The sequence below is a fragment of the Canis lupus genome, chromosome X (assembly GCF_048164855.1).
Source record: "Canis lupus baileyi chromosome X, mCanLup2.hap1, whole genome shotgun sequence".
Taxonomy (NCBI): Eukaryota; Metazoa; Chordata; class Mammalia; order Carnivora; family Canidae; genus Canis; species Canis lupus.
This window is the reverse complement of record NC_132876.1, coordinates 92,095,711-92,110,746: the sequence shown is the minus strand read 5'-3', so window position 1 is coordinate 92,110,746 and position 15,036 is coordinate 92,095,711. Positions and strand designations below refer to the sequence as shown.

General features: G+C 46.9%; 1 protein-coding gene across 2 annotated transcripts in view; it reads right to left on the bottom strand.

The window, feature by feature from the left end:
* The window catches only part of SRPX (sushi repeat containing protein X-linked), a 112,366-nt gene that overhangs the window by 39,494 nt on the left and 57,836 nt on the right, over positions 1 to 15,036 (bottom strand). For both annotated transcript variants that reach the window (XM_072815156.1, XM_072815157.1), the window contains 3 exons: positions 14,157 to 14,348; positions 12,691 to 12,867; positions 2,585 to 2,711 (listed from right to left, as the gene is read on the bottom strand). In XM_072815156.1, the coding sequence (XP_072671257.1) occupies positions 2,585 to 2,711; positions 12,691 to 12,867; positions 14,157 to 14,348 (496 nt within the window). The remainder of the gene's footprint in view (positions 1 to 2,584; positions 2,712 to 12,690; positions 12,868 to 14,156; positions 14,349 to 15,036) is intronic.

Here is a 15,036-nt window from a genome sequence, read left to right as displayed (position 1 = left end):
AGTTTCAAGCATTTTACACATATTAGTTTATGTAATCCTCCAAACAACCCCGTGAGACACGGATTATTATTTCCATTTCACAGATGAAGACACTGAGGCACCAAAAGGTTAGGAAACTAGCCCAAGATCACACAGCTAGGGTAACTCTAGCTAGCATCTCTTCTTGGCTGTCTGATGAGAACACCAAGAGGTATGGCATGATTGAATGCCAGGGTGTTTGGTTGGTTTTCCAACAGATATTTAATTTACCTTCTCTCTACAGTTCTTAGCAATGATGAGACTACCTGCTAATAATGAACGTGTGAAATTATCACTGTGACCACTGAAGAGAGCCTTCCACAGAGGTGGATAGGGTGTGTGTTTATAAGGTACGGATTGAAGCACAATTAAAATGCAGATAAACCTGAGAGGGATCATACTTCAAATATGAGTGGCTGCTGACCTCCTGGAGACTCTGTTTCATCTGTGACATGCAAGTAACAGTCATCAGGAGTAAATAAGGGAGCTCACGGGAAGCACTTGCTCTCTAGAACTTTCCTTCTTAGAAGGGGACCGCAGAACAGTAGCTTGGACAAGAGAAATGCCGGAGAAGCAAAGAACCCACTTGGGTGAGAGCTGAAAAGGGGACAAGACAGCCTTCGCTGAATTCTTCATTGTGTCTGGAGTGCACTCCCCACAGCCTCCTGCTCCAAGCCTCTGCTGGTTCGGGGCTGTAGGACTCTGGAAGCAGACAGCTGCTTGGAACAGAAGGCTGGAGGCTACTAAGGTACTCTTTGAAACTGTCACATTTCTAACCATAACACACAGGCGACCCATAAAAATGCCAAGATCTATATCCTAGCTAGACAGTCATTTAGTGACCTGACACTGTGTTGATTATACAGGATTTCAATAGCAATTGCAATTGTAAAGATCTGAGAACCTATTGTGTGCTGGGGACGGGGCCAGGTGTTGTGCTAGGCCCCAAAGGTTCCAAGATAAACAAAATCCAATCCCTGTTTATATCAACTGTGACTTACTTTTTAATCCCAGTTGCCCCAAAGTTCTCCATAGGGGTTTGCACCATGAGCATATGACAGCAAAGAAATAATTTTCATAATACTCCAAATGTTACCTTTAAGGAGTTCCAAGGAGGACCACAGTTGGTAATACTGTCCAGGCTGAATGGCTACTGGGAGAAATGATCAGGATGCAGGAACAAAATGCCTTGCTTGGGGTGAAAGACTCAACATCTTTCTAGAAGATGTTCTCTTATTGCCCATAATTGCTTAAAATATTTCCTCTCACACAGCCCAGGTTGGCAGGATTCTAACAAGGGTTTCCCGGTGGTGTAGCTCAGAGGCAGCAAGTCGGGGGTGTCCCTCGGCCACAGTGCATGTGCAAGTGGGTTGGTCTGATGGGGCCATGAACTTTAAGGCACCGATGTGAATGTGCTGACATGAAGTAGTGGCCTCCAGAGAACAGGAAGGCCAAGCGGACAGCTGCAGGGGTACAGGCCGGGGTGCTAAATTAGAATTGCATGTAGCCAAACTTTCCCTGAGGGAATCCCACCTTTTACAAAGCATTCTGGAGGAATGCTGGGGGATGGGATTAGGGTCAGAAAGAAGACAGAAGAACCCCTATTCTTTTTTTAGAAGCTTCTTCTGTAAGAGTTCAATGTAGTCACAAGTTTAAAGATTTATTTATTTACTTGAGAGAGAGAGAGAGAGAGAGAGACAGAGCAGGGGTGGGAGATAGAAGTAGAGGGAGAGAACCCCAAGCAGACTCTGTACTGAGCATGGAGCCCAACCTGGGGCTTGATCCCACGACCCTGAGATCATGACCTGGGCCAAAACCAAGAGTCAACGCTTAACTGGTTGTGCCACTCAGGTGCCCCTAATATAGTCACAAGTTTAAAAAACTAAGCTAGGGATGTGTGGGCCTTTGGTTCAGGGCATGATCCCAGAGTCTGGGATCGAGTCCCTCATCAGACTCCTTGTAGAAAGCCTGCTCCCCCCCTCTCATTAATAAATAAAATCTTTTAAAAAACTAAAAAATCAGGTTTTAAAAGAAGCAGTTGCCAAAACAAGAGTTCTGCACTCAACCATACTCACAGAGCATGAGGGAGGCAGCATTTGGCTCCACCTGGGAGACACAGAGGCTTCCCAGGGAGGTAGGTGATGGCTTAGCAAGGCCTACGGGCTTCAGTAGGAGCACCCTGGGCAGGCAAGGTGGGGGTGATTCTATCTCAGAGTTAACCAGGTGGTGTCCTCTTCCTCCCACCACCCCCCCTTCCCTTCTTTCCTTTAGCAAATATTTACCAACTACTGACTCTGTGCTATGCATGGTTCTGGGAATTAGGGATCTGGCACCAAACATGCTATGGTGGAGACAGGCAAGAAACAAGTGCAGAAGTAAAATATATGGTATGTCAGGTCCTGAAGATGATGGTGGAGAAAAAGAAAGCACGAACGAGGAACTGTTGGAGGAGTACCGTACTGACTCCGATAGCCTAGATGGACCCACAGATACACTTCCCCACGCTGGCCAGTTAATGTCTCTCATAAAAGAAGCAACATCCTTCCCACGGCCACATTGCACTTACTCTGTCAGGATGCCATCTGCTGTGTCTCTTCCCTCCGGGGTCTCCCAGGACACCCGGACTGTCAGCTTATTGGGCTCAGCAATGCGTTCCTTCACACTTGGGCACTTGATTCTAGGAGGTTCCATATCTGAAAATATAATCAGAAGATTTTCACCATCATTAAGAAACATCTTGTCAACCTGCAGTGCAACACCCAGCATCTGACATGCCAGGAGCTCGACATGCACCCCGTTTTCAAAGAGTTTGTTCACCCCGATGTATTTCTCTTTCCTCCATTCATCTTGCCCCTTCTCTCCTGCTGAGTCTGGAAGATTGTTGGAGAACTCCTATGTGCATGGCTAAAACTGCAATCAACTGGCCATGTGAGGCGCCTTTGGGGATAATTCATTTGCTACAGCAACTTCTCCCCATGCTTCCAACTCTGCTTACTGACTTCATGACATTGCAGCCACCCAGCTAGTCATTCAGCCACAGGGAGTTCCTCCTGCTTTAAAGACAGCATCAGAGATGATCCGAGAGGGTGAACTTTAGCTGTCTTCTGGTTTGATTCAATTCAAGGCAACACATCTCTACTGAGAGACTGCCTTAGCCAAAGCATCATTCCAACTGCTGGGTTTGGGGATGAACGAAGGCAAGAGAATCATGTGCTCCTCAAGAGTTTCCGGTCTACTGGGGCAGATTACAGTCACCATAAATAAAATAGGACATGAGGTGGAAGATGATACCACCCCAGGTGAGATAAAAGTAATGCTATGGGGCGCCTGGGTGGCTCAGTTGGTTAAGCATCTGCCTTTGGCTGGGGTCATGATCTCAGGGTCTTGGGATCCAGCCCTGTGTGGGGCTTCCTGCTCAGCAGGGTGTCTGCTTCTCCTTCTTCCTTAGCCCCTCCTCCACATTCTCTCTCAAATAAGTAAATAAAAAATCTTTAAAAAAAATAAAGACAGCATAGCAAGTTAGCAACATGTAGATGTACATTGCTTTTCATGTCAATTGGTAATTATTTAAATCCAGCTATGCTACAACCTAAATGAAAATTAAATGTCATTTGATTCTGAATTACAAACATCTTTGAGAGACTAAAGTACCACATATGGTCTTCACATACTTTCTCCTACATCTTGTCTAATAATTTCTCATTTAGGGTCAGAAATTATAAATATGTTAAACAATTTTGCCTCCGGCTATCCAAATTTATATGCATTCTATGTCATGCTTTGATGGAGCATGAATTTAAAAACCTTAATACGCTAATCCCAAATTGAATAGCTACCATATTTTATGGCATCTAAATTCCAATCAATTCTGAGATGCATCCTAATTTCAGGGGTATTAAAATGTAAAACAATATGCTTCCTAAAACTGATAAAGTATATACGTGTTCTGATGAAATGGAACGTGCTTTAAATGCATTCGAGGTTCCTATTTTCATTTGCTACGTTTTTAAAAAAAAAAAATCCTTTTAGGGATGCTCAGGGTGTGATCCCGAGGTCCCGGGATCCAGTCTCACATCAAGCTTCCTGCATGGAGCCTGCCTCTCCCTCTGCCTGTGTCTCTGCCTCTCTCTGTGTGTCTTTCATGAATAAATAAACAAAATCTTAAAAAATAATCCTTTTATTTTTGTTACAATAGGTGATAGAAGACATACGTGTATAATTGAGATGAATGTTTCACGGCTTTGGGTGAATTACAAAGAGGAGTTTACAATACCTGCCCCCTGGTGGTCAAAGCCAGCTGGCACGCTCATGGTGGAAAGCCTATTTTTTAAAACATTTATTTATTTATTTTTTAAGATTTTATTTATTTATTCATGAGAGAGAGAGAGAGAGAGGCAGAGACATAGGCAGAGAAGCAGGTTCCATGCAGGGAGCCCGATATAGGACTCGATCCAGGAACTCCAGGATCATGCCCTGAGCCAAAGGCAGCCGCCTAACCACTGAGCCACCCAGGCGTCCCCCTTTTTTTTTTTAATTTAAAACAAAAGGGGAGGGTCTGAAGAAAGGAGCTAGACGGCAATGCAAAATTACATTGTGTTTCCATACTTTCTTGGGGCAACACTGTCTGAGTGAAGAGACACTCCTACTTCTCCGTGTCATCTAAACATCTGAATGATGTGCCGGGTTTTCTGTACCCAACCATTCGTACTGACATTGCGAGCAAACATGCTCCAAATTAGGTTATCTGGGTGAAGGCTCTCAGAGCTTCCCAAAGCCAGCTTATGTCCCGCTAACAATGATCAGCCAACGCTGGCCTAGTTTTCCAGAATCAGTGCTCTTGCAAGCTGGAAACAAGGAAAAAAAATCAATCATTAAAAACAATAGCTAACATTTACCGAACTAACCTGCCTGCCCAACCTCGGCTGAGTACTATGCCTGCATTATTTCACTGACCTCCCTGCTGCCCACCAGACCAAGTGTTGTTATTAGCATAGTCATTTGTACCCTGGGAAGTATTTCCTCTCTTGTGGAATTTCTCTGTGGTCTGGGATTTTCAGATATGATCACGTATTTTTTAATTATCTTAATAAGCCAAACACTTCTGTGTGTCCGCCTGCCGCTGACCTAAGAGTTTCCTCCAACACGTACATTCTTTTGGGGTTGCCTGCTACAGCTCTGTCTTAAATCTTGGAAGAGCAGATTCTGTTGTACCCTCAAGCATTTTGCCCTCACGTTCAGCTGACGAGACCAGCTGGCCTGCCCTTCAGCAGATGTTCCAGAAACCTAAGCCTATTATTACACAGCCATGGCCATCATTGCTTTTTATAAGCGATCATAAATTTCCATGAATGAATTGAAAAAAGTTACTATAGAAACATAATTGCAATTCCCTGTTGAGTCAGGATGCCCACAGAGCCAGTTATTGTGTGGAAACCTTGGCCTCTGCCCATTCACGGGAGACATCTGACCAACAGTGTCCCTCCTCTGTGCTCTAGATGCCTCTCTACATATAAAATATCAGAAACAATGGATGCCTGGGTGGCTCAGTTGGTAAGCATCTGCCTTCAGCTCAGGTCATGGTCCCAGGGTCCTGGGATCAAGCCCTGCTCAGCGGAGAGGAGCCTGCTTCTCCCTCTCCCTCTACGCCTTCTTCCACTCATACTCTCTCTCTCTCAAATAAATAAATAATTAAAATCTTTAAACACACACACACACACACACACACATATATATATGAAACAAATATATTTCACTGTATCAACAACTATTTATCTGACAGGCTTGGGAACCCTCAACACGTCTCACCAGGTAGGCAGTAGAAATAAGAGGTTCAAAAGGATAGCGTCCTGGCCAACAGATAACAAGAAGAAAAAAAACCTTTTAAACTAAGGCTAGACATTAACCACATAGTAAGATGTTTCCTGAAATACTGTTTTCCACTGGAGATCTGTGTTTGAAGGTGACTGCTAGACGTGTGATTAATAGAGGCTTCAGAACACAGCGATAACTTGTATCTGAAACTGAATGACAGGGGCAGAGGGGGGATGCCCTCTGTCCACCTCATTCTAAGGCAAGATGATATTCTTACCCCAAGTCAAGGGCTGCCACCACTCCTCACAACACGCAGACTCCATTCAGTGCCTGTTCCCTGACTTCCTACCTACATACCTCATGCGAACTGGCTCTCTACCTGCTGCTTCTCTCACTTCTTCTATCCCTTGGCTGTTCCCATCAACTTGCTCTCTCTCTGTACAGGCAATGTGGCAGGGACCAGTGGTGGTTCATCTGCTCTCTGATTCCCCTTATTATATAGCAAGAGAAGTTTGCCTGGGCCTTTGGCCTTCTGGAATAAAGACTACATTTCCTGGCCACCCCTGAAGTTAGGCACGGCCATGTGATAGGTTCCACCAATGGGTTGTGAGGTAAAGTAACCAGGGCAACTTCTAGTGCTGCTAAAAAGGGTGGGAGGAGCAGCACATCCTTTTCTTTTTCCTCCCTCCTCTACCCTGCTTTGAATGTAGATGTGGTGGGGGAAGTGAGAGCAGCCATCTTAGACTGAAGAACAGCAAGGAGAAGGGGCGAGGCTGAGAACACTGCCCAGGGCTGCTTGAGCACAAACATTTAGATAAGAATAGAACTTCTAGGGGCACCTGGGTGGCTCGGTGGTTGATTGTCTGCTTTTGGCTCAGGTCATGATCCCAGAGTCCTGGGCTCGAGTCCCACATCGGGCTCCCCATGGGGAGCCTGCTTCTCCCTCTGCCTGTGTCTCTGCCTCTCTCTCTGTGTCTCTCATGAATAAATAAATTAAATCTTTAAAAAAAAAGAAGAGAACTTCTATCTCATTTAAAACACTATGATTTTGGCGTTGTTAATAGTACTTGAACTGGTATATAAGCAATCACACCTGTTTTGCAAACTACTCCATCTTGTATGGCATCTTCTAAGATGTATTTCATAAATGACTTCTAAGTACTGATTTCAAACAAAGAATATTGTGGTGAATTTCCTGTAAAGATGGCTACTCATAATCCTCTTATATGCATGCAGCACCTCCTACCAAGAGGTAGAGTCTATCTCCCCTCCCTTTGAATCTGTGCCAGCCTTGTGACTCACTTTGATTAACAGAATGTAAAGGAAGTAACACTACGCCAGTCCCCCGTCTGGGCCTTTAAAGAGTCTGGTACTTTCCACTTTTGCTGTCTTGGGAGCCAGCTGCCATCTAAGGAAGTCCAATTATCTGGCTGGAGAGGCCATGTGAGGAAGATAAGAAATTGTGAAGGTTGAGAGAGAGAGAGATAGAGGGAAGGAGAGAAAGAGACTCAGCCGAACCCAAGCCAGCACAGCCAACTGAGGTTCCAGACATGTGAGAGGAGCCATCTTGGATCCTCTGGGCCCCTGTCAGTGGAACAGAGATGTGCTGTCTTCACCAAGCCCTGCCCAGATTCCTAACCCAAACAACCAGGAGCAAAATAACATAGTCGTTTGGAGCCACTAAATTTTGGGTTGTCTGTTATGCGGCAATAGATTACTGATACAAATATAAAATAGTTTGAAGTTGGTGACAGGGGAAGGAAGTGGCCACTTCATGGGGCATAGGAAGATAGTGATGGCCAAAGGCAGAACAAACCTGGACACTGAAGACTTGCTCAACTGTTTGCTTCCCCCAGCTAGAGTATAATCTTTGTGGATGTCTCTAGGAAGTGGTTCCATTTCTTTGGTATCATGTAAGGTATTAGAAGATTTTCCCCAATGGATGAAAGAGGCAAGAATGGAAGCAATGAATTCCCAATGAAAAGTCACCATCTTCACCAGGAAGACACAGAGTTGAAAAGTCGCTGGTGGTATGTTTCTATTAGAGATGACCACTAGAAGTTTACCTGTTTGCTTTGCACTAACAAATTAGGCCAGGGGGAAAAGTATCTCAACGGATCCAGTTGTTTCAAAGCTGATGCTAGCTTCCCGAAAGTTTGCAAAAGGATGTGTATTTGTCAACCCCGTAAAAATTTAGCATGATTTAAGGTCGACAACGATGTACTGATACATTTATTCTTAGTCCCATCATGTTTCTATCTTCAACTGAATCTCTGGAAATAAGGCAGGGCAGCCCAGCAAACCTCCCTGTGGGTCAGCCGGTAAGCCCAGCTGTCAGTTGAGGAGTCAGACGAGCATTCCATCAACGTGCATATGTGAGATCTCAGAGAATTTTTTATTCCAGAATCTCATTTGTGCTCTCAATCTATCCTACCCTGCAGGAAACGCAAACTAAGCAGATGCAATTCCAAAAACCAAGTTGCTTTGTACATTGTCCTTTGGTAAGACAACTAAATGGGGCTCTCTGCATGTCAAAAGATAATGGCTGGGTTTGCATTATCTGTGATTTTTCAACTTTCTTTAATGTTTTTCTCTTCCTCTTTTGGCCCAGGAAAAAGTGTTGGTCTGAAGGAGAAATCATGTGTCAACTCAAAATTTGGTCTCTGGATGAGGACTTGTAATTCTAGCTGTCCATTGTTCTAACCGAATGCCAATGCAACCAAAAATAACTCCAAATGGAAAGAAGGAAAAAACATCCCCTAAAAACAATAGTTGTTTCATTCCAAGGTTTCTTTTTTATATATATCAACAGCAGTTGTGGCTCTTTAAATAGGTTACTCTCTTTGCAATTGCAGTATGATTCTCCTCCTGCATTGACTTCTTTCTGTATCTGTTTTGGAAATAACCATGGGTTTGAACCCACTGCCAGAGTGCGGTCTGCATAAGAGAATTAATTTTAACTCATGGTACTTTCGAATTAGCCAGACCACAGAACTGACCACCTCAAAGTCAAAAGCAAGCCCAGCGTTCCTTCTTCCCTCCAGGTCTGGAGGAGAGCTGGGACGATTTTCTCAGCACTCAGCAAAGCTCTGGCCAAGATGCACTGCTGGAAGTTGTGTTGAAATTTGGGAACTCTTCAGCCACCATGTGTCAGCATCTAAAATGAGGCTGAGGCTCTGAGCAATGCTCAAGGCACCCCCCCCCCCAGCCTTGCCAACACACAAACAAGGTTATTAAACTAATTTAATACATTTAAAGCCAAAAGAGTCAATGACCTCCCTGGAGTAAAATTCCCTGGGAACAATCTGCAGCTTATGTGTCACCAAAATCAAAGAAAGAATTGCTGGCTTGCTTTGTCCATTTGTCTCTTTTTCCGGGGAGCTCTATGCTCTCCTGTGGCTCCCTGGTTCCCCCGTGGCCACTCCCACCTCACTGGATGCACAACATCCCTTCCCGCCTCCACAATATGCCTCAACCTTGCCTTGGCAAACTCTAAGATAAGTTCCCTGCAATTGGAGTTCATTCCCTGGTTCTTTCTATCTGCCTCTGGGAAGGTCCTAGCCCCATCTGGTCCAGCTTAAGCCATGCCTGTTGTTTTTTTGAGAACAATCGGCATTTTCTTTCCACTGCTGCATATGATCTGGACACCTGAACGGCGTGATCCCAAGAGAACCAACACTCGCTTAGCAGAAACACCTTCAAGCATCTCCTCTTCTCCTACCCACCTCTGCCCTTTCCAACATGAGGGAGGAGGGATGAAAAACCCTGGGTGGTGTTTCTGAAGGGCTATCTGGCACATACTAAGCCACGGGGGAGATCTGAAAGCAACATCTGTGCTTAGGTCCTGTCCTTCTAGAAGCTCGTGCTCTTGGCACCTGTACCATGTGACTAGGACTGCTCAGCCCTCTTCTCACCAAGAACTACCGTGATTCAGGGGGAGAGGTCTAAAACCTCAGAGAGGGCAGCCTGGGTGGCTCAGCAGTTTGGCGCCTGCTTTCAGCCCAGGGCATGATCCTGGAGACCCAGGATCAAGTCCCACATCGGGCTCCCTGTGTGGAGCCTGCTTCTCCCTCTGCCTGTGTCTCTGCCTCTCTCTCTCTCTCTCTGTGTCTCTCATGAATAAATAAATAAAATCTTTAAAAAATAAAAATAAAAAAATAAAACCTCAGAGAAAAGCTGCTGACCCAATTAGCCTGTTGGTGCTCAGGTTTGCTATAATCTCCCCATTACTACCTGGCCTGAAAATCACAAAATTCTATTTTCTGGACGTCTCCTGCCAGCTGGGTGCCGAACAGATGTGCCAATAGGAAGAACTGTCCCAAGATCGGAAGGTAGGAAGAAGGTGGAGGTCATCATGCTTCCCTGGTGGGAGCTTCAGTGAGGGTTTCCTGGGCTCCTGAAACATCAGCAGGAGTGTGGGTTCCTGACTTCATCCTTATCAATGATGGCATCCATTCTAGAGAGGTCGGCAGCTGGGCTGGGCTTATGGACTTCGGGTGACACCACCATGACACATTTGCTTCTCCAGCCCTTGGTTGATATGGCTTTCTACTGTAACTTATCTCTGGTAACAGTGTTTTTCCTCTTTTGCTCCTCTCACTCTTTTTAGATTTTTTTTAAGCCAATTCTCTGTAGTAAATTCTCCTCTGTCTGAAGTTCCTAGCGTTGTTTGTTTTTCCAATTACTGACCAATACAAACTCCTACCTAAATCCTAGAAAAAGAGAAGCCTAGGGGCACCTGGGTAGTTCAGTGGTTGAGCGTCTGCCTTTGGCTCAGGTCGTAATCCCGGGGTCCTGGGATTGAGTCCCACAACAGGCTCCCCCAGAGAGCCTGCTTCTCCCTCTGCCTATGTCTCTGCCTCTCTCTCTGTGTCTCTCATGAATAAAAAAAATAAAATCTTTAAAAATAGAGAGAGAAGCTAGAACAAAGCTGAGTCAGTTATCTGAGTTTATTTGGACCTGTTGCTCTCATCAAATGGATACTAGGGATTGTCCAGGCTGTGGTTCTGCCATAGAAGGGTTTATGTCACATCCTGGGCAAGGTCCCTTGGCTATAGCTCAGTAACCACATAACTGCAGAGTGAGAGTGACTGCCAGGGCGGACCGTGGACAGTGGTGCCATCATGAAGACACCACTGGGACTGAGGTCAGAGGGGTTGTTGTTGTACTTCTGCCCCCAGAGGGTGGCATCCAATTTTGGTCTCACTAGTGAAGTACATGGTCCAGAGAATGAGCAGTCAGGAAGGAGCCCTTGGAGTAAAACATATCAGCAGCCTGAGCTGACCGGTTCTCCAGAGGACGGGCAGACAGTAACACAGCAGGAGCCAGGCTCCTATGGCCTTAGCATGTCAGTGCCAGAGCGGTCTCTGGGTTCAGAGACTTTGGACCTGCGAGCCTGGAAACACAGGCTTGGTTCTAAGCAACCCTGAATAAGTCAGGTGACCTCTCAGGCCTCATCTGTAGAATAGGGGAAGGGACTAGAATGTTCTATAAGGGTGGGTCCTAGCAGCTCTAACAGTTTTTGAGTAAATGATCCTCTGGGATGGTGGTTCTCAACCACTTGGAGGGAGCTTTGGAAAAATACCTGGGCCCTAGTGTTTCAGATTTAAATAGAAGCGTGTTGAAAACCACTGTCCTACAGCAGTCTGCCTTGGTATTTAAAGAGCATGGGAATCCCCTGGGGAGCTTATTAAAATGTGGATTTTGATCTGCCAGGTTTGAGTTGGGTCACAAGATTCTACATTTCTAACAAGCTTCCTGCTGGTGCTAATGCTGCTGGCCCAAGGGCACTATTTTGAGAATGAAAGTATTAAAGTTCTTCCCAAATTTGATATTCTAAGGCAGGTTCTCAAACTTCAGAGCATCAGAATCCCCTGGAGGGCCTGAAAAAAGGCCACTTGCTAGTCCCCACCGCAGACGTGCTGAATTAGAATCTGCATCTTCACCAATGTTTCCAGGTGATTCCACGTGCCTTAAAAGTTTGAGAAATATGGTCTTCCATCAGTGGCTCTCTTTAAGCACTTCCAGGATGCTCCCGGGGTGGGGGTGGGGCTCCTTAGAGCACAAAGCGCTAGCCTCCCCCCCACCTCTGAGCCTGGATTCAGCAGATCTGGGGTGAGGCCAAGAACTCACGTTTCTAAAGAGTTCCCAAGTACTACTGCAGGCTCCCAGGACCACACCTTCAGAACCACTGTTCAAGCAATCCAGAGAAAGGTAACATTTCCAAATCCCTGCTTAGCAAACCGAGTGCTTGCTGATCACCAAAGGAACTCCCCTGTCAGCTGGAAGGCTACAGAGATGTTCTCTGTGGGGCTGATCCCGCAAACGTCAAGGACTCTGCTCAGCACTACAGGGCAGATCCCTAGACGGAAGGAGCACCTGCAGGGCCTCGGTAGCAAACCAAGAAAGAGACAAAATTCCGACAAAAGCCACCGGCTGTGAAGTCAGCTCCGGGACAGAGAGACTGACTGACTGTAAGGTCTGGGCAAAGCCGGAAAAGCAGGGGTGAGGAGAGCTTCTGAAAGCAAAGCTGGGTGCTTCTGCTTTGCAGACGGGGTGTTGCTGCTTCCTTTTAAAACCCACAGTACAGACTCCTAACTCTGGGAAACGAACTAGGGGTGGTGGAAGGGGAGGTGGGTGGGGGTGGGGGTGACTGGGTGACGGGCACTGAGGGGGACACTTGATGGGATGAGCACTGGGTGTTATGCTATATGTTGGCAAATTGAACATCAATAAAAAATAAATTTATTAAAAAAATGAAAATGCAAAAAATAAAAATAAAAACTAAAAATAAAACCCACAGTACACACACACCCTGCTCCTCCCGAAGGACGTACCCCGTGAAGGCTGGTGTTTTCTTACCAACACAGGAGGCTGGGCGGCCACTCCAGGCCTTGTTGTCCATACACGTGACGGTGCGCTCCCCTTTCAGTGTGTAGCCCGGGGAGCAGTAGTACTCACACCGGGAGTTAAAGTAGGCGCCGTCGACGCACTTAAACCCTCCATTCGCTGGCATGGCCAGGGTGGGACATCGCTTTTCTGAAACAGAGAAAACCCGATAGGCAGCGTTTCTTAGTTTTTGTCCAGAGAGTTTCGCGGTCCAGGAACTTTGAAATCACAGGGTGCAAAGCCAATGGAAAGGTAATGGACAGAATCAGAGAAGCAAAGGGACACCACACAGAAGGGGCCCATTGTCGCCTATCAGAGCAGGCTGGACTGGCATCCCAGAAGCGGCCCCCGAGACATGGATCTGTGCACAAGTGATTTGCTAGAAAGGGCTCGCGAGGGAGATGGGTGAGGGGTGCAGAAGGCAGCACAGGGGAGGGAAGGAAGCGGGGCAAGGTGGGATGGCGGGCAAAGGCAGCCCCAGCCTCCTCCTGCAGGGGAGCCCTGGAGCGGAACAACAGGGGCCTTTGGCCTGCCCGCAGGCAAGGAAACTGGGCTTCCCTAATCCTTTACTGGCCAGTGCTGGGCAGCTACAAGCCCACTGGGGATGCTCTCCCTGTCAATGCAAAGGGGACAGCCCTCTGGAGGAGCAGGGCCTCCTCTCCCTCTGAAGAAGATCCAGCATGCAAGTCAGAAGCTGGGGGATGGACACCCAGAATTGGGAAAAGGCATCGAGGAATATGCGGGTGAAGCACCAGAAGCGTCCACGACATACACAGTCACCGTGGTGCAGAGTCTACACGGGCTGGGCCACATGGCTGCAGCCCGGAGCCTTCATGTCCCCCATGATAAAGTTAAAGCATGTTCAATAGTCTTGCTGCAAAAACTGGATACATGGCAGGCAAATGCCTGGCATACAACAGGTGATCAATAAACGGTGGCTGTCTGGATACCACGGGCATCTAAAATGTGCTTCAACAACGCCGTGCCTCTTGCAGTTGCCCAAAGGAGGGGTGACTTGTCCTCAAGCTAAAAGTCAGCCCCTCAAATGCTCGTCCCATTTTCTGTTTCCCCTGAGGCACAGTCCCTTCCACTGGAGAGCATTCTGGAGTGACTCCCCTGCCTCCTGAAGCTCTACCCCTTGGGAGAACGCTGCCTGTCTCCAGGAACATGGGTCTGTGGCTTTAGCAGCTGTCTGGGTACTTCGGGCACCATCTGCACCTCTGCCCCGCTCTCTGCTGCTACTGCCTGAGACCCTTGATGGCAGTGCCTGAGTGTGTCTTGTTTCTAGATCCCCAACACCTCTGTGGCATCTGCTCACAAGGGGGACATTTTCTCATCAGAGACCACGTAACAGTCCTTTTTTCAAAGGCCCTAATCTCAGAGTGAAAGAACTTTGGCCCCGATGGGCCCCAGGGACCCACCATGGCTGGGCTACTCACGCTTGCAGATGACCTTGTCGGACCACCGCTTGTTGGACTGGCAGACGAGCTGGGAAGAGCCATGCAGCTCGTAGCCCTTCCGGCAGCGAATGTCGCACCTGGTCCCCAGGGCTGTTTTGTAGTAGCCTCCTTGAGGGGCCCTGCAGTACACATCCCCATACTTCACCTTGATGGGGGAGCACCAAGGGGTGTCTGCAGGTATCGGAAACAAAGGAGGGGGGAGAAATAGGAAATGACACTTTTAGAAAATATGTCTCCTCATTCTCCAAAGTCCCTGGCTGGCTGTGCCCCAGATTTTAGAATCTTTTAAGGAGTCTTTAAGGTAGGGGCCCCTGGGTGCTCAGTTGGTTAAGCATCTGTCTGTGGCTCAGGTCATGATCTCTGGGTCCTGGGACTGAGCCCCACTGAAGGCTCCCTGCTTATCCCTCTCCCTCTGCCCCTTGCTTGTGTCCTCTCACACAGATAAATAATTTTTTTTTTAAAAAAAGGAGTCTTTAAGGAGTCTCTGGGGGAGGGAGGTTACAATCACAGGACTAGGTGTCAGACATATCTGACTGTGGATCTGGATTCCTGCATTCTAACTGTGTGACTTTGGACAAGTTGCTTAGCCTCTCTGAGTCAATACCTATAGCTCTGTCACAGGGGCTCTTAGCAGGACAAAAACAAAAACAAAAAAAAACAACAACCCACTAATGCATATCAAGCACCTAGCACAGTGCCCAGCACATAGCACATGTTCAATAAATGCTTGTTCCTTTGGGTATTTTCCTTAAGGAGACAACATAATTCTTTGGAGGGCAACTGATATCATTGGAAACCCTGACCCCAACCATCCATACATAATGGCAAGGGAATCAATAATTGGTTAGACTTTTCCCAA